Here is a 26,247-nt window from a genome sequence, read left to right as displayed (position 1 = left end):
ACCGTTATAGAAGACTAGGTTTCAGACCAACATTTGCACATCTAAACCTCATCCCCGAATCAGTACTATCCAAACGGCCCTCTTGCAAAATGCGAACGATGTGCAGACGGGGTCGAACGCTATTGATGACGAGTTTGTATGTTTACCTTGTGGTGGAGGGGCGGGCGGGGCCGAGGGGGGGGGGGTGACTAAGTTTCACTATGGCAGTACCGAAAAATAGTTATCAAGACCTAACAAGTAGTCATCTTCTATTATTTATTTTTGTTAAAATATTATTAGATGGAGTGCAGAAGGGTATTGTTTGGTGAAGGGTTTGAATCAATATCACATCTTCTCTACCATGGCCTGCAGCCTGTCTGTGGCACCAGTGTGTCGCCTTATACTGTTAAACCTGGTTCCTCCTATATCAGGATGTTTGAGCACTTTCAGCTTAAACCCAACATTATATATTTTTTATTTTTTATTTTTTTTATGAAAGTGTCATCCAGTCCATTCTCTCATTCTGCATTTGTGTCTGGTATGGTAATCAATTAGAGCCAAAGACAGCCACCGACTGGACTACGTGTCATAAAAGCGGCTTAAAAAACGATTGGCTTGGACTTTAAAGATTTACATTGTATTTTGTGAATCGGCCATTACCTCTAAGATTCAAATAATTATGCAAGATCCTACCCATCCACTTGTCAATGATAGTGGTTTAGAATAAAATATGACACTATTCTTTGCAGTACTTTTTATTGAACGTGCTGAAATACAATCACATAATTTTAAAATAAAGATAGTCAAATACGTTTTTAATTTACAATCTCTATGGTTTATTTACACATGACTTATTTTCGCACAATGGACTAGATTCGACACAATTAGACTCATACATTTTGTATAGAAAATATAATTTCTCTTAAAAGTTTAATCATCAAAATCAAAGATGTTTCGAAAACATGATTTATTAAATTGTCCAAATTGAGAATCATGTAAGGATGGCATGAAATGACGTCTAGCTAAAAAATATTTTAACAATTATTATAAATAATGTATTAACAATATGAAATAAATAAAAAGTACTTTACATATAAACACAATCTAACTGATGATGCTCAATTTTATACTTTGACTTGTTTGCCGTTTTCATGTTTGTAATGTTGCCCAAAAACTTCCCGTTGGTTTGTTAAACAGATATTATATTATGGAGGTAAATCAATCTTTATTGAGCAAATCAAATTGGCACAGGATAAAGAGAGTACACTTAAGCCCATAAAATGACCTGCAGGTCATTTGTCATTCTTATAATATAGTATGCCTCCCAAAATTAAATACAGGTACTCACTATTCTATCTTATGATATTCACTTTGAAGTTTTACTTTTCACTTTTGTGATATCCAAATTCTCATCTTCCGTCATCTTATGTAAAATTCACCGTATTAAATGTAATATTTTCTGCGATATTTACAGTCTACCTCGTTATAAAGAGCACGTTATAAAGAAGTCCTGCTTAATATAAAGAGTATATTATAAAGTGCCGAATATCATTTCTGATTTTTGTTTCTTGGTTTGGTTGTCTTCTTTTCAATGTTCCTGTGATTATAGAGGTCGTTCGGCCAGTCCCAGCGATCTATTATATTAACGAGTGTCGGGTACTGTGTATTTACCAAGAGTTTCTTTTGTTGATATCCTTTCTTCAATACCCACTATTTAAAATCAACAAATGTATTCTACGTTGTGATATACTCATGCCCTGATTTACTTTCGACTATTTACAATTCTCTCTTTTTTTCATTTCTATAATACCCACTATTTTATATCAATAATGGTATTCTACGTTGTGATATACTCATGCCCTGATTAACTTGCTTATTTTTGTGAATTACTGTACACCAGTTTTTACAGACATGTCCTTCTGTAACTACTTCAAAGACGGTGAGCCTACTTGTGTAATACTCCTCTAACAAGATTATAAAATTGCCAGACTAGCTTATGTGATATCCGCTATTTAAACACACACAACAATCGCAAGGAAGTTGTTTTAACCTTAATATAATAGTCCTATATCTTCATAGCACACTCGCACAAATAGAAAGAAAACTTTAGTTATCTCCCAAAGAAATTTGCCTTTAAGACACTTTTGAAGCGTCATGTAATACGGTAACGCGTGAAGTTTGATACACCTCTGCATTTAAATCATTAATCCTGCATAGAGAAATGTGTTCATGACGTCACGATGACTGGCACAACTTTCAAACATTAGTTGGAACTTGCTGAATGGGTATAAACTCTCTCTCTCTTTTGTTCATATCAACGAGACAGCACAACAACCGAGGAGCTGCCAAGTAGCACGAGCCAGAGCAAACAACGCCGAGGAAGAATCCTAATATGGAGAGTGGGAGAATGCAGGAAGCGAACACCAAACTTGTCTGCAATAAAATAGTATAAATAAATATAAATAATAAAAACACCATTACTGGCTAGCCGAAGGCTATAGAAAAGATCTGCGGACGCCGCACTGTGCCCGCCACACGGAGCTTGCCCAACATCCTCTGGGAGCCCACACCATGCAAGGCTTCTCGTGGGAGAAGATGTCTCTCCTCCGTTGACACCCTGAAACGAGACACCGGTTGGCTATACAGAAAAGATCTGCGAGCGCCGCCTCGAGCTTTCTGGGCACTATTTCAGCCACTCCGAGCTTGTTGCTTGCCCAACCTCCCTCCGGGAACCCACACAAGGCAAGGCTTCTCGTGGGAGAAGATGTCTTCCCTTCATAGACACTCTGAAACGAGACATCGGCTTTGCCATGCGCGCCAGCGCTGAGGAACTCTGCTCATTCTCTGGATCGAATCATCTGGACGACAAAGATCACTGGGCAGGCTCGAGACATGGCGCTCGACTTGATGGCGAAGTTTAATAACATGTAAAGTTATGAAGTGTGATTACTTCAGACTGCTGTGCATCTTTTCTTGTTGTCAAACTTTTCAAACTTGATTTCAAAAAGCAACAATTGTAGATTCAATCTTAAAAGTTTTAGAAAACACCTTAAGATGTTTATATAGTTATGTAATACCAATCCCTCTTTAAAGCCATAATACACTTTCGGTACAGAAACAAACAAGTTCACAGATTTACAAATAATTTACTGGGTTTACAGAAGGTAATGGTGAAAGACTTCTCTTGAAATATTACTCCATGAAAAGCTTTACCTTTTGAGAAAACATTAAAACAATATAAATTCTCGATAGCGAGAATTACGGATTTATTTTAAACACATGCCATGACACGGCGAAACGTTGTGATACACGAAGTGTGGGACTTGGACAATACTGTTTACCGAAAGTGTATAATGGCTTTAAACAGATGAGAATACCCAACGAATCTGAGACGACTTGGTCCAATAAATTCTTCACGCATTATTTTATATTTCAGTCTTTAAATCGACAAAAACGATTTGTTTGACTTTTAATACTTACATCTTTAGGACAATAGGGAACCACATCTGAATTCAGTCCCGTCCCAGTGGGCGTTATGACGTCACAAGTTTCGGCTTGATATCTTCCGACCAGTTGACCAAAGATAATGATAGACTGGAATGCAAAGGCCCCGGATGTATGACACGTCACAACAACGCATATAAGCTGTGTGATAAAGTTTTACAAATTAATTATTAGTTTAATTAGTTAATGTATTGTTGGTTTATTATGGTAACACCCATAATCACAAAGATCACTTTCAAATAAACTTGCCTACTTACCAAAAGTCGTCCAACACTTTTTGCTTTACTCTGGATGAATGTCAGACACCCAAAACTGGCTGCCAGAAGCAACTGCATCAAAAACAGCAAAGGACATTAACATTTAAATCACGTCAGGATAAATAAGAAGACAATAACGCCGTTTGTATTATCAACAGACTTGAGTTTAACTGAAAAATGTGTGGTTAAATTTATTCAAAACATTATAAAATAAAGTAATAAACTGACTGGGTGAAAAAGAACATTGGGTCGTATGAATAAAAAGTAGTATTTACTGACAAGTACTAGCAAAAAGTAAAAGCATAAACTTCCAAGTAGAAGCATTCAGTAAAAGCATCTTCTGAATTCCGTAAGAATAAACCTATTCTTTTACTGCAAAGTATTCACTTAATGCTTTGGAGTAAATACTTCTGATATACCATGGCTGAATAGCTCTTTAACAAAAGGTTTCCTTTGTATTACAACTCCTATTCACGTCTACGTACGCGCTCACACACACACAGCTTAAGCAGCATCTGATTTAATAGAAACATAGAAATCTTCAAGTCAGCCATGAGGTTTTTATTCTGACAACATTTTGATGAAGACGACTCATCTGGACACCCAGAATCAAAACGTTTTTGTTAAGGTTTTGAAACTTACAGTGCTATATAGAGAAGATGAGAGCTGGATATGAGCATAGCTATTTAATTTATACTAAGTTTTAATAGTAACACGAACAACATTCTATTTAAACGCATTTAATTGTTTAAAAAATTACCTTTTCTGAGCCTTAATGACCGAGGCATTCATTTCTGAGCCGAACAATTGCTTTATATCTTTAAAAAAGCTTGCTTTACTGATACAACACGGTTTTTTTACAAACGGTTTTATTTTATCCTCAGCAAAAATATAAACAAACTTGTTTAAAGCAGTTTGAGTTTGTGTGCATTGTTTCTGTTGTGAAACACTGTGCATGTGTATATTTAATATTTCAGTGATGTCTTTCATTTGGACTAGAACATTTATCCTGTGAGGAATATTCATAAACACCGTAACTTCTTCAGATAAGCCTTTTACTTCTGTGTCCAAGGTAGCTCTGGAGCTACCTTGAAAAATGACTAGTACTTACTAGCATTTTGTAGTATTTTCTCCTTTTTATTCATGTGAAAGTAAGTAAGTGCTAAATAGAAAAGGATTTACGGGATGAAACAAACTCTCCGGTAATTTTGCTACAAGGGAAAAAATCCGTATTCCTGCAGCAAATTACCTGAAAGGTTGTTATATAAAGTCCCTTTACATGGAATTGTACATTGTGTACAGTGCGGCTGTGGCTGAAATGACAATATGAACTTATTGAACTTTTAATGAGTAGGTGTTTGTGAAAATGTGGTTGATTCTAATTACGCTAATTAGCATAATCAATATTTGCATTTACGGAAAGTCCGTAAAACAACGTCGGAATTTCACTTTACGGAGTCCGTAAATTTACGGAAATTTGTAACAGTGTTGAGGAGGAGGACGACTCAATAGTGGGCGCTCGCACAAGAGGCTTGTTCCATTTAAGGGGACAGAATCTCGGGGGCGGGGCGGGGTGGGGGGCATAATCTCCAGTGCAACTCCCGGCGCTCTACCAACTGAGCTTTTCAATCTAACTCAAACTCTGGTGGTCTCTATATTACTTCAATATCTGTATTCGGGTCAGAAGCCGGTCACCCCCAAATCATAGTGAAAATAATAGGCTACTCACTGATACTCCTGTAACAACGGCATTCAATCCACTTAGACCTTGTAAAAAATTGCTGCTGCTGCCGACAGCACCCAATACTATCAATGCCAAGCCACATGCTGCAAGACATGCTGATGTTATTACTACACTGAGGCGGACACCATGAGACAGCATGAACTTTCCTTCGAGAGCTTGGGAGAGGAGTACTTGGGCGTCTTGAGGTTGTGGAACGGTTGAAATGTTGGATGCGGTACTAGTGGAAGATCCAGCTGGAGTGTGGTTGTCGGCCATCTGTGGGGATAAAATATGAGAGAGAATGGTTTGTATAGTTATGGCCCGTCTTTCCTGAAATTTGACAACAGATCTGCGCCCGTACTTTAGGACAATCATGAATGTGACGACTATAAATGATGAGTAGTGAGAGGCACGCCCCTATAATAGTTAGCAGCAACTATAATATTACAAAATTATATTTTTGTTGAATCGGGGATAATGACAGCGGGGTACACCTGTGACGTCCGGATTGACGTGCCGGCGTGCTTATACCAACTGAAGTTGACGGTCTCAGTAAGTTTGTCATTTGTTCGGTGTATATGGACCTATAATACAGGTTAATTTAGAAGCCAATACAACCTGTATCATGCGGTATGGCCGAAAAAAACATTATTTACCACATCCAAACTCAAAAGAGATTGTTACGAATGATCTCTCATAGGTGGATCCTTACGGATTCACTTGATATAAAAAATTATGCCCTGCTTCTCCACCTTTCCAGTTTTAATTTGCTATAGTCATTACCAGTGCTGTAAGGCCTATATACTTTTTCATAGAAACAATTGAACAAATTTTGCCGGTGAAAATCCGCCCGGAATGCGTAGCATTGCCTTTTTGGGTGGTAGCTGTTATGCGCACGCGATAACCAAATCCATACTTGATGATCAGAAAAGGTGGTGTCATGGAAAATGTTTCCCCCGGTGTATGGTGCCCCGACCCCAGTACAGCCTGCTTTCGATAGCTTAACTAATCCACCATTTGCCGTGGGAGGGGGGGGGAGGGCAAAGAGTACATTTTCTGGGGTAATACAAAATGTAGAGTCAATTCGCAACAGGCCTTATAGATGTCACTTTAATTTTTTACATTACATTTACAAATCTCTAGACACAATTAATGTACACCAATGTATCTCCCATGCTTTAGCCAAGATTCCACTTCCCCTGTCCTTGGTGACAATGAACGACTGGTACAAAATAAGATCACATCAGGCTAAGGAAAAAAGAGTCACAGCTGGAGTAATTATCAATTTCTTGCGCAATGTGAGTTTATTTCATCATACGAGTCCGGGAAAGTTTGCATCGGAAATGTACACATCCCTCTGAATGAGCCGGTTGCCAAATCAAAGAATTAAAGTGCCGTGTATCTAAGAGGAAGTAATGGTTACATTATTAAGAGTCTATATCAGTAAGTTGATTATACTGCAGTAAGATTATCAATTTCTCTAACCCTAACCCTAACCCTAAAAAAGAACACGTTGTCTTCTGACTGGGCACTTTTGGCTATAAAAATCGTTTGACATGAAATGAAAGATATTTTTAAAGTAGAATATGATCCACACAAAAAAATTGTTTATTATAAATGTTTCGCTTTCGTTAAATTTCGCGAAACAAAACACTTCGCCATTTTGTGGAGTCAAGTTTTTGATTCCAATATTAAATGTGCAACAAATACAACTAGCCTTATTTACTGTTGAACTACGACTGAACATTTAGTTTTATTTAAAAATGACGATCACCATAATGTTTATAATATTCCAAGAAATACCCAGTTCAAATGACAAAAACATACGTTTAGAGTGTACATGCTGGTAACCTCTCCCCTCACCCATATCGGTTCACATAGTTTTACCGATAGGCCATGTTGTAGCTAATTGAATCTTGGCTGAGTTAAACAAAACTTGTTTAACAGGCACTGGACACCTTTGGTCAAAGGCCAGTCTTCTCACTTGGTGTATACCTATCCCAACATAATATTCAGAAAATCTGTGAAATTTTGACTCGATTAGTCATCATTGAGGTTGCGAGAGAAATAAAAGAGAAAAAAACCTTGTTGCACAAAATTTGTGTGATCTTATAGACGCATGCAAAGTATATATTATTTAAGTGAGAAATTACTTCTTTCTCAAAAACTATGCTATTCAGAGGGAGCTGTTTCTCAAAATGTTTTATACTATATCAACAGCTCTCCAGTGCTCGTTACCAAGTAAGTTTTCTAGCTAGTGTTAGGTAATAGACCCTTCCCATGAAATATGTAAATTGCACTTAGCGCGTGCGCACTAACGTTTTGGTTGGCAAAATGAGGGAACATCACGCTGTTTTGTACACGGCTAACGGGTGCGTGTGACGCAGACGCGATTGCGCGTCTGCTTAGTGCACAACTCTATGGCGTTTGCCAACCAATAGGGTCTGTACGCATGCGTGAATGTTAATTAGCATATTTCATGGGAAGGGTCCATTACATATATTGTTCAGTGCCTTTAAGGAACTCGTTATTTTAGGCGCATGGGTATATATCCTTATATACTGTTAGATTTTTACTGCATTGTCTCTTGGGGTGACTTGTATTTTCTGGCACAAATTTTGCAGTCATTTTTGTGTACCCTTTCCATCTGTGAAGCGCCTTGAGGCCCTCGCATAAGGCGCTGTATAAATAATATTGTTACTAGTGTTATTATTAATAGCCACACAAAACAAACAAAGTTTGCTCCTAGTGTGCGCGAATTTCTATGGTGTTTCCTCAGGTTCCCATTCACCCCAGCCGCCCGGGTCTCAAAAGCATGGCATTGGCATCCACTCATGTTTTTTTTTTCCGGACGGTACAATTTCTACCGATAAGATCGAATCTGATATAACTAGCAATTTCAAAAGCAATTTTAATTTGATCTAAATATTTGACTGCATCCCCTTGGTTTAAGGTCAGACGGCACGTAACTGAACTCTGATTGTTTCCTGTAACCGGGTCCATCCACGCCGCATTTCCCGCTATCGGATTCTAGCAAGAATCGAAAACCACAAGCAATATTACAGGATGTATCTACGTGCACTGTACAGGCTTGGAAATTGCCAACCATTCTTCTCACTTGTATTTCGTAATATTTTAATGTGTTGATCGAGCGGGCCAACGCACTATCCGTAATAATATGGATTATGTTTCGCCTCTTTTACGCATAGTTTTAATGCAATCGGCTTTTGTCATTGTACCAATTTTATCAACTGCACTGAGTATTTCCAAGCTAAGATGACTGTAAGGGTAATAATGCTTAGTCGACTAAAAATATATCACGTACACTGCTCCAATGACACACTTATTTTATTGTGTTGAGCACATTTTGGTATAATTCAGTTACACTTGGCAAAATGTACATATTGAGTCACGCCCAAACTGCTTTCATAGTTATGAACTTTGTGAAACATTTGCCTTGTTATTTCCTATACAATGTCAAAACCTATACAATGTATATGAAAAGAATCAGTAATGTTTCACTTTCTTGTTGAAAATGTTTCAACTTTCACGTGTATACGTTCTGTGTTTGGGGGATTACATATCGACCGTACCACTAATGGTGCAGAGTTAAATGGAACAAACAAAGTTTCACAACAATGGGTTGCTGTTGGATGCGTTTAAAAAAATGTTGGAAAGTTGGGTAGGCCTACATGAGTGACTTAATTGTAATAAACACATATGTAACAGATGCATGTATTAAAGCCTAATGTTTTTTATTTAACACGCGAAATTAAACCCCTGTACAAAATGGTATAAACACAATGCCATTTACCTCTCTGCGAAACATCAATGAGTCACTCTGGAATGTTAATGGGAGTCCGAGGTTGCCACCCACTTCAAACGTAAAGAGGTGGCTCTGTGTGCAGCCTACGGCTTCCCCCCTTAGACCAACAGGTGGCCCATATCAAAACCAGACAACCACAGAGGTGACTCTGTGTGCATCATACGGCTTCCCCCTTCGACCAACAGGTGGCCCATATCAAAACCAGACAACCACACATGTAAGGAGATATCGCTCGTGACTCCAGCCAATCAGACAACTCGTAAGTGGGAGTTCGGGTCAGGGTTTTGTAGACTTGCAACCCGACGTCTGAAACGACACAACCGTGTTGGATTCCACAAGGATGCCATGCCACTGGACCTTCTAATTTTCAATCCAAGATGGCGCGGGTTACGCTTTTAATAGTATAGAAGTGTTTTAATATTTTAGTGAACAAAAATCATGGTGGTCGAAGTTGCGAGATAAATTGGAAGAACAAACACCCTAATCACATGAAGTTGTGTGCTTTCAGATGCTTGATTTCGGGACCTCAAAATCCAAATCTGAGGTCGCGAAATCAAATTCAAATATTTAAGTGGAAAATAACCTCTTTCTCAAAAACTACGTTACTTCAGAGGGAGTCGTTTCGCACAATGTTCTATACTATCAACAGCTCTGCAATGCTCGTTACCAAGTCAGTTGTTTTAAAAGTGTTTGTTTTGAGAATATTACCAAACATGTACATTCCCTTTAAAGAGAGACTGGAAAGGATGTCCGAAAAATGTACATTCTTTAACCCCTTTGCAATATTTTAGGACACGGACTCCTTTTCATTCAATTCATTTGATTATATCTGATTAAGCCGAGGATTCTCAAACAAGCGAACTTAATTACTTTATAGCCCCCCAAAACCAACGATGATTTGTTTTAGTTTATCGACGTGGGAGGAAACCTCAGAGAATTACTACAGGCCCGGAACAATCAAGTGGGACTGAAAACACAATCAATATATAGTGCCCCCGGTGGGATTCGAACCGGGGTTTCAGAGGTGATAGCCGAAGAAAGATATACCACCTGACAGCTCCTTCACTTCTCAGAGAAGAAACAATTATAGAAATGTCGGTATTTTCTCTTTAGGATGTAAATATAATACAATATTACCAAACCCAAGATGGATGATGGAATATTGGTAAAAGTAAATCAGAATTTATCGTGAAACAGGACGAGTGACAGACTTTTATATTCGTGAAAAGAAACAATTTCCAGTTGCAGGCATCAATGAAAGGTGTTTCAAGAATAGGCTTTAGTCTTGTCACATAAACCTGTCGTGGAGGGCCAAATGTTAATCTAGATATTAGGTTATCACAACTATACAAGTATATGGAACCTTTGGTAATGTCGACATATTTGTACGTCTGAATTTAGTCCTATTGCTGCTTCAAAGTCTAATACTGAACTTTCCAAGTAATTCCGCCACCATCGTGTTTTATCGGCTATTCATTAAAGGCAGTGGACACTATTGGTAATTACTCAAAATAATTAATAGCATAACCTTACTTGGTAGCGAGTCATGGGGAGAGGTTGGTAGTATAACACATTGTGAGAAACGGCTCCCTCTGAAGTAACGTAGTTTTCGAGAAAGAAGTAATTTTCCACTAATTTAATTCAAGACCTCAGATCATCTGAAAGCATCTGAAAGCACACAACTTCGTGTAACAAGAGTGTTTTTCTTTTATTATTATCTCGAAACTTCGACGACCAATTGAGCTCAAATTTTCACAGGTTTGTTGTTTCATGATTATGTAGAGATACACCAAGCATGGAGGTATGCACCAAGTGAGAAGACTTGTCTCTGACAATTACCAATAGTGTCCAATGTCTTTAAATCAAAATCTATTTTTAAGCAAATTACAAAATAATGGTAAAAAGGTAATATTGTAGTAAAACTAATTGAAGTAGACCTCCGTTAATTTGTCTTCTCATATCAAGGCACACAAGTCAAAGCACAAAACTAAACTAGCTTTAAAAACTAGCTGAAAACTTACATTGGTTGAACTTTCTTGTTGCTGTCGCTCTTAATTCTTGCACATGAGTCTCCTTTGGTGGAAAGCGTCACGTAATCATATCAACTACACTCTGCGTGCTGGCAATAATGACGAGTTTAACATCATCTCAGTCACGTGACCGGGGGGGGGGGCACCCAGAAGGATTCTACGCAACACGGATGTTGGTGAGGTCTGGAAATCTTGATCATGTGAAGTGGTCTTACAAAACCACATTGCATCAAGATAGTCTGATGCTCAGAAAGAAAAGTAGGGCAGGGTGGTATAGGAAATCCACATCCGCAACAGGGAAATTAATTCAGTCAACTTGGTCATAACTTTTATGATGTGATTTTTTAATAATTGCCTGATAACCTTTTCCACCGTAGCATTATCTTAGCTATGTCAGCTTATATTTGCTTAGATCCGGTTATTGAGGGCGGGGGGGGGGGAGTGGGGAGTTTCAAAGGTTGTGCTGAAGGTTCGGCATAAGAGTTGTGTCATCGTAAACGAGACGCGCAGCAAGACGCTGCGCGCTATCTTACGGGAAATAGAGACGGTCCATGCTGGTGGGATATTTGATTTTTGAAACCAAAAGGCGTGATACGCGTTTTGTATACATTTAGGCATAGCAAAGGCATGGCATCGAGCTCCCAATTTCGTGATTTTTCTGCATTTTGGAAATCTGGACCTAAAGGTTGATTTAAAAAGAATTTGTGAAAAAAAAATCCTTAAATAAATTAAGTGTTTGTATAGGACGGTTCGGAATCAGTAGGCTTGACACATTGTTTTGGGTTGCTCACTGCAGGCTCAAAATTACTCTTCAGCAAAGCTCCTTACAAAGCAAACCAGGTACACAATAGATCCATAAATCTCAGAAATTCAAGTAACAGCCAGCCACCTTTAGTTTACCCTACTTGTTAAAGTCAATTCTGATCCAAACAATGTGCATTTCAAACAATTGCTGTTCATGAAAGGAACATTACAGAATTGATTTTGCTAGCAAAAAATGCTGGCAGTGTAGGCACTTTATGTTATCCACCTTATACATAAACTAACAAACTTGCAGAAGTTCAAGATCACGAAAGAAAAGCGTAAAACCGCTGTGTGCATTGCATCGATGTCAAAACAAAAATGAATAAAACGCTCACTGAGCGATAAACTCCAAACGCGAAATTAGATTATTTATTTCAAAGGATGTTTTTCACTATCATCATCATAGACCGTGTTTTGTTTTATTTAAATCTGTGATCTTCACGGTATTTGTTTCTTACCAATTATGTAACGTTCCTTTACAACAGTAGAATATTATTGTTACTATAATTGTACCCCCCCCCCCCCCCCCCCCCAAAAAAAGCATTCTAACATCCTACTCACCAACCGATCCGATCCTCTCTAATTATTGTTATTAAAATCAGCGGGTCTCGATCCTTCCTCCACACAAAAGTTGGATTTACTCTCATCGTTTACCCAAAAAAAAGTGTAATTGTTTAGAAACCAACAGAAAAAGGACACACAAACAGACCTAACTGCCTAACCCAGCTAGTAGTCTAACTATGCTCCACACCTATCTCAATTAGGCCTCGCTAATTACGAAGAGATGAACATTTACAATAGCATAGAGTAATTATTCGTATAATTATGCATAGTTAATTTGCCTACAAGCATTGAATATGAGGCCGTGTCCGAATTGGCGACTTCGGCTACAGCTACGGCTAGGGCGCGCGCGTCTGCCTATCCTTCAACACTGACAGACGCGCTGATCTAGCCGTAGCTGTAGCCGAAGTCGCCAATTCGGACACGGCCTAAAATCTTTATAAATCAAATAATCCCTAAAGTAATGCCTTAAAGTCACCTGGAAGTGGCATTTTGTCAAAATAAAGCTTTTGTCACTAATATATGTGTTTTGATGAGTGGAATGTGAATAAACAGTTAGCTAACCTTCTAAAAAATTAGTTCTTAGCCTATTTACAAATTTAAGAGTAGGCCCCGACCCGAGAGGGCGCTGTTCGTGACGTCAATCGAGGCGCGATATTTGAAGAAAAAAAGCTGCACAACCTCAGACCGGACCACTAGGCACTATTGCTCTTGTGAGTCTGACCAGCCATGCAGACTGACCCCCATCTTTAGTTGTTTTGCTGCATCCAGCAACAATACACTTGGTCGGCATTGCCGGAAAAATGAAAGAATCGTACAAACTCACGACTTGGATTTGCACGTACTTTGCACGTGTATTTACTCTACGCTTAAAGGCAAAGTCTGCCTCGATTGACGTCACAAAATGGGTAAGCGGAGTCAACCCCAAAACAACTTTATTTTTTTTTAAATATATAAATCGTTACAAACAATTACTTTAAAAATGTTTCATTGTTACTTATCATGTACTCTTATGTTTGAAAAATAAAAATTATATTTCCAGTTGATTTTAATTATTTACATTCTTGTCAGTTGCACCTGTAAGACTATACCTTTACAGCACAACATCGCAATCTATCATTCAACAAAACTGTCGATCAATGCAACGAAATGCATAGCTATTCTTAATTTTAATACATCACCTCATTATGGAATAACGGTCTTTGATTAGCTTAATTTGAATCCTAAAGTGTTGAATGTAGCCTTCCCCTTCGCACCCCTCCCTCTATTGTTGAATTACTTACTAAATTGTAAAGATTCAAGTCCCATAATGTAGGGTTTACATGGTGTTACTGCAAACATTACTATATTGTTTTTCCACCATGCAAAGTTTCAAATCCTACTCAAGTACATGGTGTTACTGCAAACCTTATTAGATTGTATCTCCACCATGCAAAGTTTCAAATCCTACTCATGTACATGGTGTTACTGCAAACCTTACTAGATTGTATCTCCACCATGCAAAGTTTCAAATCCTACTCAAGTACATGGTGTTACTGCAAACCTTTTTAGATTGTATCTCCACCATGCAAAGTTTCAAATCCTACTCAAGTACATGGTGTTACTGCAAACCTTATTAGATTGTATCTCCACCATGCAAAGTTTCAAATCCTACTCATATACATGGTGTTACTGCAAACCTTACTAGATTGTATCTCCACCATGCAAAGTTTCAAATCCTACTCGACAAGTACATGGTGTTACTGCAAACCTTACTAGATTGTATCTTCACCATGCAAAGTTTTAAATCCTACTCAAGTACATTGTGTTACTGCAAACCTTATTAGATTGTATCTCCACCATGCAAAGTTTCAAATCCTACTCATGTACATGGTGTTACTGCAAACCTTACTAGATTGTATCTCCACCATGCAAAGTTTAAAATCCTACTCATGTACATGGTGTTACTGCAATCCTTATTAGATTGTATCTCCACCATGCAAAGTTTAAAATCCTACTCATGTACATGGTGTTACTGCAAACCTTACTAGATTGTATCTCCACCATGCAAAGTTTAAAATCCTACTCATGTACATGGTGTTACTGCAATCCTTATTAGATTGTATCTCCACCATGCAAAGTTTAAAATCCTACTCATGTACATGATGTTACTGCAAACCTTACTAGATTGTATCTCCACCGTGCAAAGTTTCAAATCCTACTCATGTACATGCAAACTTTACTAGATTGTACCTCCACCATGCAAAGTTTCAAATCCTACTCATGTACATGGTGTTACTGCAAACCTTATTAGATTGTATCTCCACCATGCAAAGTTTCAAATCCTACTCAAGTACATGGTGTTACTGCAAACCTTATTAGATTGTATCTCCCCCATGCAAAGTTTCAAATCCTACTCAAGTACATGGTGTTACTGCAAACTTTACTAGATTGTATCTCCACCATGCAAAGTTTCAAATCCTACTCATGTACATGATGTTTCTGCAAACCTTACTAGATTGTATCTCCACCGTGCAAAGTTTCAAATCCTACTCATGTACATGCAAACTTTACTAGATTGTATCTCCACCATGCAAAGTTTCAAATCCTACTCATGTACATGGTGTTACTGCAAACCTTACTAGATTGCATCTCCACCATGCAAAGTTTCAAATCCTACTCAAGTACATGGAGTTACTGCAAACCTTATTAGATTGTATCTCCACCATGCAAAGTTTAACATCCTACTCATGTACATGGTGTTACTGCAAACCTTACTAGATTGTATCTCCACCATGCAAAGTTTCAAATCCTACTCAAGTACATGGAGTTACTGCAAACCTTATTAGATTGTATCTCCACCATGCAAAGTTTCAAATCCTACTCATGTACATGGTGTTACTGCAAACCTTACTAGATTGTATCTCCACCATGCAAAGTTTCAAATCCTACTCATGTACATGGTGTTACTGCAAACCTTATTAGATTGTATCTCCACCATGCAAAGTTTCAAATCCTACTCAAGTACATGGTGTTACTGCAAACCTTATTAGATTGTATCTCCACCATGCAAAGTTTCAAATCCTACTCAAGTACATGGTGTTACTGCAAACTTTACTAGATTGTATCTCCACCATGCAAAGTTTCAAATCCTACTCATGTACATGATGTTACTGCAAACCTTACTAGATTGTATCTCCACCGTGCAAAGTTTCAAATCCTACTCATGTACATGCAAACTTTACTAGATTGTATCTCCACCATGCAAAGTTTCAAATCCTACTCATGTACATGGTGTTACTGCAAACCTTATTAGATTGTATCTCCACCATGCAAAGTTTCAAATCCTACTCAAGTACATGGTGTTACTCCAACCCTCACCAGATTGCATTACTACCATGCACATTTTCAAATCCTACTCATGTAATTTTCAAATACATTCCATTTAACACATTTACATTGCAAGTGTAATTGGTACGAACGGTTTCCCAGCTTTGTTCATACTGCAACCCTTTGAAAATTACCTCCGAGGGACGGGTCGCTTGGTGGCGCTCTGTTTTGTTCATCCTTTGGCTGCCATCTTTTTACCCTTGCTATGAGAATAGTTCAGAGTTTTTGGGCCTACAGTAAGTAAAATGAAAAGTTTGAATTAATGGATTAAATTTTGAACGAAAATGTAATGGGTATTTTTGTGGTTCATGTTTGTCATAAATACATTTTTTTTTCAGAAAAGGTTTGACGTGTTTTCTCGATTCAAAACCTCTGAGACTTATTTACAAAGTTGATGCACACAGTAAAATATATATCTTCACTATGACCAAATCTATAATTAACTTGCAATCATAACAATTTTTGAGCCGTTGTTTTGTGCAAAATATTACCGAAAATTTAAACTAACTAATAATAGATAATACATTACTTAGATAACACTTACTCATCATTGCATTGCTCGCGGATAAACTCGAGCCTTAAAAACGAGAAATGAAAATAAGTTAAATCAATTTAGATTGTTATTTTGATTTCAGTGAATACTGTGAATCAAAGTTGGAAACTGTTTCATATATTGTTTCCCGGCTTTCCATATTAACTCGGCGCACCTGTGTAGACCCAGCCCCCTCAAACACCCGCATCATTTTCGGATCCAAAATAAATTATGTGGCAGGGACCTGGTCGTGCGATAAACAACCCCACGTGATACCCTCTCGACCAATTGGAATGGATAAACTGCCCGGGTATTTATGAATAACAAACAAAGGATTATAACTTACCATTCTTAAATACCTCAAATAGTTTTGCCTTTCCTATTGCTGGAGAGCGCGTCACGTGTGATGTTAAAACGATTGATTATTACCAGCTGGAGCTGTTTATAACCGGTTACATTAGATGCATGTACTACGCGCACGAATGCATATCCAAAAACTGTCAGTCATAAAAATGCAACACACGTACAGAGCTCAAGGAAAACAGATCAGTTTTACAGAGTTTCTTACTATAACGCCTTGTAACCAAAAGGGCATATTATGAATGGGAATAATAGAGTAGTGACTCGTTCTTAAACTGCCGTTAAAAACCTTGCAGGATAGTGGCAGTGCGACAAAGGCCCGAGCCGAAGGCAAGGGCCTATCGCACGGCCACGACCCTGCCGGTTTTTAAGGCAGTTTAAGAACTCGTCAAAACCCTTTTAGTCCCTTTTTCTTATACTTACTCATCATCGGATATCTTGCGGCTAGCACGTCGAGTTCTTGAGGGAAAGGGAGATGAATACAAACATAACGTATGTTAAATCAATTATTATAGTTCATTCATTTTGTTTAATTCAGCGAACAATTAAAAAATTAATTGTTTTATAATTGTTTTCCGTCATTCCAAATAACCTCTCCGAATCCCCTCGGTGCAACATTTCAGGTTTCGGAGAATAATTGGTGTTTTCTTTATAATTTTTACATTAATCATTTCACTGTCTGTATGGCTGATGGTTGTTGGTATTACACTTAACTTTTTTAATGAATCATGTAATAAAATGTATCGCAAATACCTTGAAGTCTTCTTCTGATCTGTAAAAAAGAACACAATAGAACACTTTTAAAATTACTAAGGATGCATATTTTATTAAACGAATAACCCCATATTATTAAGAACTGTTATTTTTGTTTATTCCATTATTCTTTTTCAATTTTTCCCCCGTTTGGCCCTTGAAATTTATATAAATTTCTCCTTTTACTTTTTAGTATTATCTTACCTTTTTTATTATTCACTAAACGACGAATTTTATCTGACAGTTGTAACGGTGTAAAATCAGCCAAATTTGCGCTGTTTCTCCTGATATTAATTGCCTGAAAATTATTGAAATGAGAAATCAAGTAAGAGCTTATTGGTATTATGTATCCGTTCTTAAAGGAACACGTTACTTTGGGTCGGTCGAGTTGGTCTTTAAGAAGCGTTTGTAACCGTTTAGTTAGAAAATGCATATGGTTAGTAAGACGTTTTAAAAGTAGAATACAATGATCCACACAATATTGCCTCAAAATTGCGTGGTTTTCCTATACGAACTAACACGGTCGGCCACTTATGGGAGTCAAGTTTAAACGGCCGACCGTGTTAGTCGACGAGGTCAAAGGAAAACCACGCAATTTCGAGTGATACTGGTGGGGATCATTATATACTACTTTTAACGTGTCTATCTAATCATATGCATTTTATGACAAACGGTTGAAATGCTTTTCAAAGACCAACTCAACCGATCCAAGGCAACGTGTTCCTTTAAGCTATACTCTCACACTTGGGCGAATATCTTGCGAATACGAATGTTTGAAATTCGCGATGAATTCGCCCAAAAGTTGCGATTTGATAGTGAATGTTCTCTGTCGTCCTTAAACCTCTCCTTCCCAATATCTTACGCATAATACGCACGCTTTACCAACAGTACCACCAATGGCTTACCAAATGCTTACGCAAATCGATGGCGAATTACCGTCTTCACAACATTCGCTGAGTGTACGGAGGCGCTTCGTATTGCCCCTCTCACAGAGTGGCGAATGTTCTTGCGAACATGAATATTTGAACTGCGCGTAGAATTCGTCCAAAATGGCGGTTGGATAGTGAATATTTTCATATCGGTCTCACCCCTCGATCGTCTTCGGTTGGCCCACTCCTTACCAATATCTTACGAATGTTTACAAATGCTTACCAACGCTTGTCAATGCCTTCACGAACGTTTCAAACGCTTATGCACGCTTTACCAACGTTACCAATGCTAACGAAAATCAAGCCGAATGACCATCTTCGCAACATTTGCTGAAATTAACAAACCGGATTGTAAATTGAGCGATCTTCGTTAGGAGGTGGGGAATAATTTTTGTGCGTTCCGAATTTGTTACCAACGCTTACGAAGACACGGCGAATGCTGCGAAGTTTGAGCGATTGTCAAATATGTCCTTCCGATAGCATATTCGCTAGCATATTCGCCGTGTGAGAGCAGCATAAAGTGACCGATCTTCGTAAGGAGGTGGAGAATGACTTGTGAGCGTGGTGAATTTGTGGCGAATGTTGCGAAGTTTGAGCGATTGTTAAATATTTCCGTTCGTAAGCACATTCAGTAGCGTTCTCCCTATGTGAGAGTAGCATTAACGGTTTCGTTTCTGTAAAAAACTCCCGTGTTTGTTAGCGTTAGGCAAGAAATTTATCAGATTTCATTGGAAAATTGTTGCTGTATGACTGATGTGCAATAATTGTTATGCAGTTCACATATAACTTTCGTTATAAGCAACTAAAAAAAAAATTACGTACCGTAGCCATGTAGCTTCTGTCTTTAAATTCCTCGTAACTCTGCAATATCTCTTTTTCCAGTTCAGGATTGAACTTTGCTTTCTTTGATTGGCCGTTTTTATGCAACAATTGTTTGGAGGTTGACACTGAAACCTGTTATCAGATAAGAAATGAAGACTGGGTAAATTTGAAAATTAATTTTGATTGAACAAATTGATAGGAGAGAGGGACTCGAACCTGCGACTACCGGATGAACGTAGCGCTCTAGCTATAGGGCTTTATAATAAAGCTTTACTTTGGAAACTCGCATACACTTATGTAAAATCACTTACTGCACCCAGGGAGCCCGCTCTGCTTGTTTTATCACTAGCCTTGGTTTTCTTTGAACTTTCATCTTTTTCTTGTTCAGAGTTGGAAATCTTTCTCTCTGATGAGCCGTTTGTGGGTTGATTGGGTATTATTTGATGGGATTGGGCACAATACAAATGAATAAATTATGATTATTATTATTAGTATTATTATTATAATTATTATTAAGGATAATTACCGTATTTTACGTTAAAATAAACTGAGTAAATTTTATTTTGTAGCATATTCCTATACCACCTGACTGATTGTGTACAACACTAAACCTTGACCAATTTCAAATGTTATTTTTACCATTTACCCTTGTAAACTGTTACTAATTCTTTTGTCAACCATGTATACAATTGCTACAGTTGGGTGGGGGTTGCCCCGTCGGAGCAGCAAATACTCTATTTGCAGTCCTTGGCTATAATGTTTAAAATAAAAACAATGTACAATGGAGAAGGTGTTGCAGTGACGCCAGGTGCGATGACAGGATGCCAGAATGGTTCGTGCTATGTCTGTGTCTAATACGGCGTTTTCATTTTTGAAAAATTCCAGTCGTTGACAGTAATTTTAACTGGGGAAAATTAAATTGGAGGCGGCAAAAACTGGGGGGCGAAATCAAAAGGACCAAGTAGCTGGCGAAATCACCGGCCCGGCGTTTCTGGACAACACTGTAATCCCCGAACTCCAATGATGTCCTATTTGCAATACTATCCGGAAGACATTATTGCGTATGCAACCGTGTCCGCCCGGACGCCGCTGCATAATGCAATTGTGTCCGCCCGGACACATTTGCATATGCAGTTGTGTCCTCCCCCTGCAAGACCGTCCTTGCAGCAAATTAAAGGCCCTTGATCGACGGAACACGTTGGCCATTTGTTTGTTTTTCAAGCTAAGTGTATAATGTCATGAATGACACGGGAAATGTTCGGCCGTTGGGTATTCGGTGCAATCATTACGTGATATACGTATGTTTAGTGCATGCACGCTCGCTTATGCACGCACATACATGTACCGTCATGTACATGTCCGCCGGACGATTTTTGCATAGCCCCGGACACGATTGCATGTGCAAAAGTGTCCGGAGCGGACAGTTCTGCATGGCGGATACAATTGCATCGGACACCGGCGGGGCATACAAGTTAATGGTTTAGCTTACCGGAGTTGCACTATTTCCGTTTTGCTGTGTAGGTCTATTCTTGGTACTGTCGTACAATGGCTTATGTCTGCTCTCATCATAGAGAACTCCTTGGTCTTTGCTCTCATGACGGGTAGGTTTGTCACCGATGTGTTGAGTCTGACTCTGAGAAAGTTTGTCAGGGTTTTGCTGAATGTCGGTTTGGTTTTGAACGGCATCGGCTTGTTTGTTTGACAATTCAAGGGACTGTGTGAAGTCTAACAGCTGTGGTAGATTGCACGCCTTCTCGACAAGAATATTGTCAAGTGCTTCACGCCGAAGTTCTATTGAAGAGCATCCTATACTGAATTGTATGATCAGTTGGCGATTCAGATCACCAAACTCACACTTTTCTGCTGCATTTCGGAGACGAGTACAAAACTGATCAACGTTTTCCTCCGGGTTCTGTTTCAAACTCCTGAAGAAGATGATAGTTTCATGGAGGGGGTTTGGAACGAAGTGAGCCGTCAAAGCTTCTATTGCCTTCTCATAATCATTCTCATCTCCTGTGTCAGAAAGTGTATCAAAAACAGTCTCAAGTTGCTCACCTCCGTAATGCAATAGCAATGCCCGCTTTCTTTTTGCTCCATTAATGTTATAACCGACCATAGCTCTTTCAAAACGTTTCAGCCATTTATCCCATTTGGAACTGAGAGCGGTGGGCTCATCACTCTGCGGGTCAAACACAAATGGATCCAGGTTAGGCATAGCACTACACGCCATGGTGTAGCCTGCTTACTTTATAGTTGTAGAGTATCGCTCACGCAGGAACTGTCCAGGTGTACGTTAAGCCTGGGGAAAATGTCAAGGTATCTTGATTTACCAGGATCAATTGAGTCTGGATCACTTGAGTTTTGAATTGACAGATCACACCAACTGTGTCTATAAACAGATCCTGTACTCGTCACCACTTTTATTAGTAGGAATTCTGATTTAAAATGATGGCGGTTCAATTTCATTGCGTGCGCTGGGGGATTCCCCACGGACACGCCACACGCACAGACATAAAGCATTCTGGTTTTCTGTATCGGGGGGGGGGGGATCGTACACACACGGCCATACGTTGTACTGTGCGGTATTCGGTGGGTAAAAGCCGGAACTATCATTTCTGTTTTACTACGAGGCTTAGGGAATCTACATGGAGATTGTACACCCCATACATTGTGCGGTATTCGGTGGGTAAAATCCGGAACGATAGCAGTTTTCTGTTTTACTACGGTGCTTTAGGGATCTACAAATTGTACACACCGTACGTTGTTCGTTATATTTGGTGGGTAAAAGCCGGAACGATGGCAGTTTGTTTAAATAATCTTTCAAACGATTTTGTTCGGTTTATGACAACAAATGTTTTAAAATAATTCAGGATTTCAAGGTTAAACCGTCATTCAGGGCAGCCTAGCCTTAGCCCACCTTGTTGAGCTATTAATGGCTCCGCTTTTAACATCGGTCTCATCACTGTAATGGTGACAGTGATGAGACCGATGTTAAAAGCTGACAGTGATGAGACCGATGTTAAAAGCTGACAGTGATGAGACCGATGTTTAAAGCTGACAGTGATGAGACCGATGTTAAAAGCTGACAGTGATGAGACCGATGTTAAAAGCTGACAGTGATGAGACCGATGTTAAAAGCGGAGCCATTTAACAGCTCAACAAGGTGGGCTAGCCTAGCCTATAAACATATCAATGCATCCACAGCCGTTTCTATAAACATTTGTATTATTTCTAAGCTTAAAATTAATTTGATTTGTTTTCCCCAGTATGTATCAATGAATTTGGTTATGTACATCAACCCTTATTTTTACGATGCACTTTCTTGGGGTAATACTTTAATAGAATCCTGACAAGAGTTCGACTTATTTATTTAAAAAAAATTTAATGCTCGTGAACAGTTACTTATAATCCCCTTTTTATAATTGCCTTGTTTTTAAAAGTTAATGAAATTTATTCTCTCCAGCTTTGCTCTCTCATGCATCAACTTTTTAAAAAACCTCGCCCAATTCAATCAGTTCTATGTTTAAAAAAAAAAAAAGAAAATTCATCATCACTTCACAAGGCAGTGTCATGAATTTCATCAATCTTATACTCGCACTACACTTTCTAAAATAAGTGTGAAATATGCGAGGCCCAAGCTATGGAGCTCTGTTGACACCCCATCTCTAGTCCATCACACTTTAGACGAAAATAATTATTAAAAAAACTGTTTACAAAAAGATTTCTTGAATAACTGATATTGTTCTCATGGGGTTATTTCATTAATCTATATCAGTATTATGATATTGTTTTTTTGTTATGGGGTTTTTCTTATGACACAAGACCCCTCGTTTTTGTTTGTGAGTTGTTTATTCTGTTCTTATTTTCCAATCTTTGTTAAAATAATTGTAACAATGGGGCAACTACTTAACAAGCTTGAGACCCCCTCCACATCCAAGTTGATTACTGCTATGGTAAAAACTATTACTTGATTAAACCATCTCTTCTGTTATTTTCACATAATATTATTATTATTATTTTTTTTTTTGGAAAAGAAAGTTAAGTGAAGTAAAGTAAACATCGTCCATTGTTTGAAAATGCAGGTAAAAACCTGCGTCGTGTTGACATAGCATTGATCGTACATTATGTAAAAAAAATGTCACTTACATGTCGTGTATAGATTATATAAAGAACGCAGGTCGGAACTCACACAAGCTGATTGGGCATGCATTATTTCTGAATCGACTCACGACCCGGCATGGTTGGAAGTTGCAGGTCGGAACTTATGTTTCAAAGTCAAATCTTTGCACCGTGGAAGTTATTTTTGCAGTCAAACCATGTAAAATATGTTGTTTCGATTGAAACAATTCATGTTACTCACTCATGTTCTCGACAGCATTATTTTCTTGGCCTGAATGTCATTAATTGTTGATATATTCTCCAGCAAATCAAGCTCAGGTTCGAACCGTGAAATGGGTTGGCCTGTACGTGCGTGCAGTCGTAGTAACTCAAAAACAAACTCAAAGAATCCCACCCGAGTAATGTGTATGTGATTTCTTTCACAGAACTCTGGCATAACACACATCGGTGTACATGGGTAAAAACAAAAATGAATATAATTATTTCAAAAAGGTTCCCATGAAGTAAATCAGTTTGTTGTTAAAATTCGAAATTATCACTCACAGTTTTATTCTTATCAGTTAAACAAACCATGTTAGAGGAATTGAAACACTGTTTTTCTGTACGACGCTTGTCACGTTGTGTGGTATTCGGTGGGGGTAAAAGCCGGAACTATCATTTTGTGTTTTACTACGACGCTTAGGGAATCCACGAAGATTGTACACCCATACGTTGTGCGTTATGCGGTGGGTAAAATCCGGAACGATGGCAGTTTTCTGTTTTACTACGGTGCTTAGGGTATCAACACCACATAGTAGTAGATCGTAGGCCTGTACATACACTGCGCCATTCGTGGATAAAGGTCGGGACGGCCAGTGTTTGAAAATTACTATTTACAAAGATGGTGTTGAGGTTTTTTTTCTAAAGTTTGTTTAAAACAATTAATCCAGTAGATTTAATAACTCTATTTGTACAGGTTTAACATTCATCCGTTTAATAAGCCAGGGCATAATCGAATATTATTATAGACCCTCGTCCATTGGTTGGAAGTTGCAGGTCGAAACCCGCGTTCATAGCATTGAACGTACATGGGTTGGGTGGGGGGTCCAAGAAAATATGATGAGGTAAATTTTTACAAATAATGTTTGCAATAAACGTATTATATCAAGAAGATTATTGGAACTTTTCATGGAAATTATATAAAGTTTGGTCAAATTTATCGGCCTTGGCGGTATTCAAGCTGCCACCGGAGGGCGCTGTTTTGAAAAACGATTTCGTTCGTTTTGAGGGCTTCCTTCCACAAGTAGTAATGTGGTTGAAGAACTGAAGACATAATCGGGACATAATAAAGCTTGGAAATACTTATTGAACTATTTTGAGCGATTTGAGTTCGGCTTCGCATCTTAATGTGGTCACGGGTGGGCTGTCATAGCAACGTCCGTCAAGTATCGGCTGTCAATTATTATGCCAAATTAAAGTTTAACTTATTTCAATTATTTAAAATTGACAAAATGTAACATTACAGGAGAACAAACACAACATTTATAATAAGTTGAGGTTACTAAAACAATTATTTTTCCACTGTAATCAGATAATTAAATGCAAGTTTGTCATGGTCTTTTGTATTTGCAGTATTATGTTTTTTAATTGTTGAATTAAGCAAACTTGTTTTAATAGGCTTTAAATAAAATATGACGGACGTTATAGTAGGGTTCGAATCAACATGTATGCATACATGAAGTGTGTATAAATGCGACGGTCGGTAAACGCAGGTCGGAACTCTCATTGCAGTGTTGTGCATTATAAATATATTAGTAAATTTTGGGTGGCAATTGAAATATTCCATGTTTTATGTTTTAGACACCATTAATTTCCTCGGTTGTTTTCCAGTAAACCAAGCTCTAGTCAGAACTGAAGAAATTTATACAATTTAAATTAAAAACCTAAACTGGTACGTGCGTACAGTCGTCGTAGGCCTATATACTTTATGAAGGTTCTCATAAAGTAAATAATTTGAGGGTAAAATATGAAACAGATTTTCTTGTCCGTAAAGCAACGACGCTAAACGGAATTGACACGCGATTGATTCAATATTCAGCAGATTGCACTCATCGTAATGTGTGCTTTAAATTACTGGGTAAAACCTGGAACGATTTCATTTTGTAGTCTTTTTTTCCCGTAAGACGCTTGTTAATCAGTGCAACAGTGATCTTACACACACACACACCCCCCCCCCCCCCCCACCTACCTCTCTGTCTAATGGTAGATGCATCCAACCTTGCAGTTGGCGGTGTACTTCAGCAATGTGACAACGACGTTATGAGACCAATTTCATTTTTTTCTAAACGTTTACAACCAGCAGAGACTAGATACAGTACTTTTGGTCGTGAATTGCTGGCTGTATACTTAGCCATACGTCATTTTAAGTATGCTTTGGAAGGTCGTAACTTCTATATTCTGACTGACCATAAGCCACTTATAATATATGCTTTTAATGCAAGGCCCGATATATACTCGCCAAGAGAAGTACGTCATTTAGACTATATTTCTCAGTTCAGTACTGACATCCGTTACATTAAAGGTAAAGAAAACCTTGTAGCAGATGCTCTATCCCGATATGACATAAGTTTAGTTTACCCATCCTAGCCTTCCCGGTAGTGATGTGAACTTTGAACAAATCGCCCTTCAGCAAAAGACAGA

At 38.3% G+C, this 26,247-nt stretch overlaps 2 protein-coding genes across 5 annotated transcripts; both read right to left on the bottom strand.

The window, feature by feature from the left end:
* Positions 1-806: 806 nt before the first annotated feature.
* On the bottom strand, positions 807-11,438 carry LOC117292598. Of its 2 annotated transcripts, none has more exons than XM_033774709.1 (5): positions 11,311-11,438; positions 5,470-5,739; positions 3,741-3,812; positions 3,460-3,624; positions 807-2,412 (listed from the first exon to the last, which is right to left on the bottom strand). In XM_033774709.1, exons 2-5 carry the CDS (start codon positions 5,737-5,739, stop codon positions 2,236-2,238), a joined length of 684 nt encoding a protein of 227 aa, XP_033630600.1. In that variant the 5' UTR covers positions 11,311-11,438; the 3' UTR covers positions 807-2,235. The 2 variants fall into 2 exon arrangements, with proteins under 2 accessions (XP_033630600.1, XP_033630601.1); XM_033774710.1 differs by lacking the exon at positions 11,311-11,438 and adding an exon at positions 6,591-6,674.
* A 4,812-nt stretch (positions 11,439-16,250) lies between these two features.
* LOC117292597 lies at positions 16,251-23,736 on the bottom strand. 3 transcript variants are annotated; one of them, XM_033774707.1, is made up of 8 exons: positions 23,596-23,736; positions 20,939-21,628; positions 19,450-19,581; positions 17,903-17,996; positions 17,699-17,717; positions 17,369-17,404; positions 16,598-16,630; positions 16,251-16,284 (listed from the first exon to the last, which is right to left on the bottom strand). In XM_033774707.1, exons 2-8 carry the CDS (start codon positions 21,563-21,565, stop codon positions 16,257-16,259), a joined length of 969 nt encoding a protein of 322 aa, XP_033630598.1. In that variant the 5' UTR covers positions 21,566-21,628; positions 23,596-23,736; the 3' UTR covers positions 16,251-16,256. The 3 variants fall into 3 exon arrangements, with proteins under 3 accessions (XP_033630598.1, XP_033630599.1, XP_033630597.1); XM_033774708.1 differs by lacking the exon at positions 23,596-23,736 and adding an exon at positions 21,696-21,888; XM_033774706.1 differs by lacking the exon at positions 23,596-23,736 and having other exon boundaries at positions 20,939-21,888.
* Between the last annotated feature and the right edge of the window lie 2,511 nt (positions 23,737-26,247).

This window comes from Asterias rubens, chromosome 7 (genome assembly GCF_902459465.1).
Source record: "Asterias rubens chromosome 7, eAstRub1.3, whole genome shotgun sequence".
NCBI classification, from domain to species: domain Eukaryota; kingdom Metazoa; phylum Echinodermata; class Asteroidea; order Forcipulatida; family Asteriidae; genus Asterias; species Asterias rubens.
Note: the sequence above shows the minus strand (reverse complement) of the source record. Positions and strands in the feature narration are given on the sequence as shown.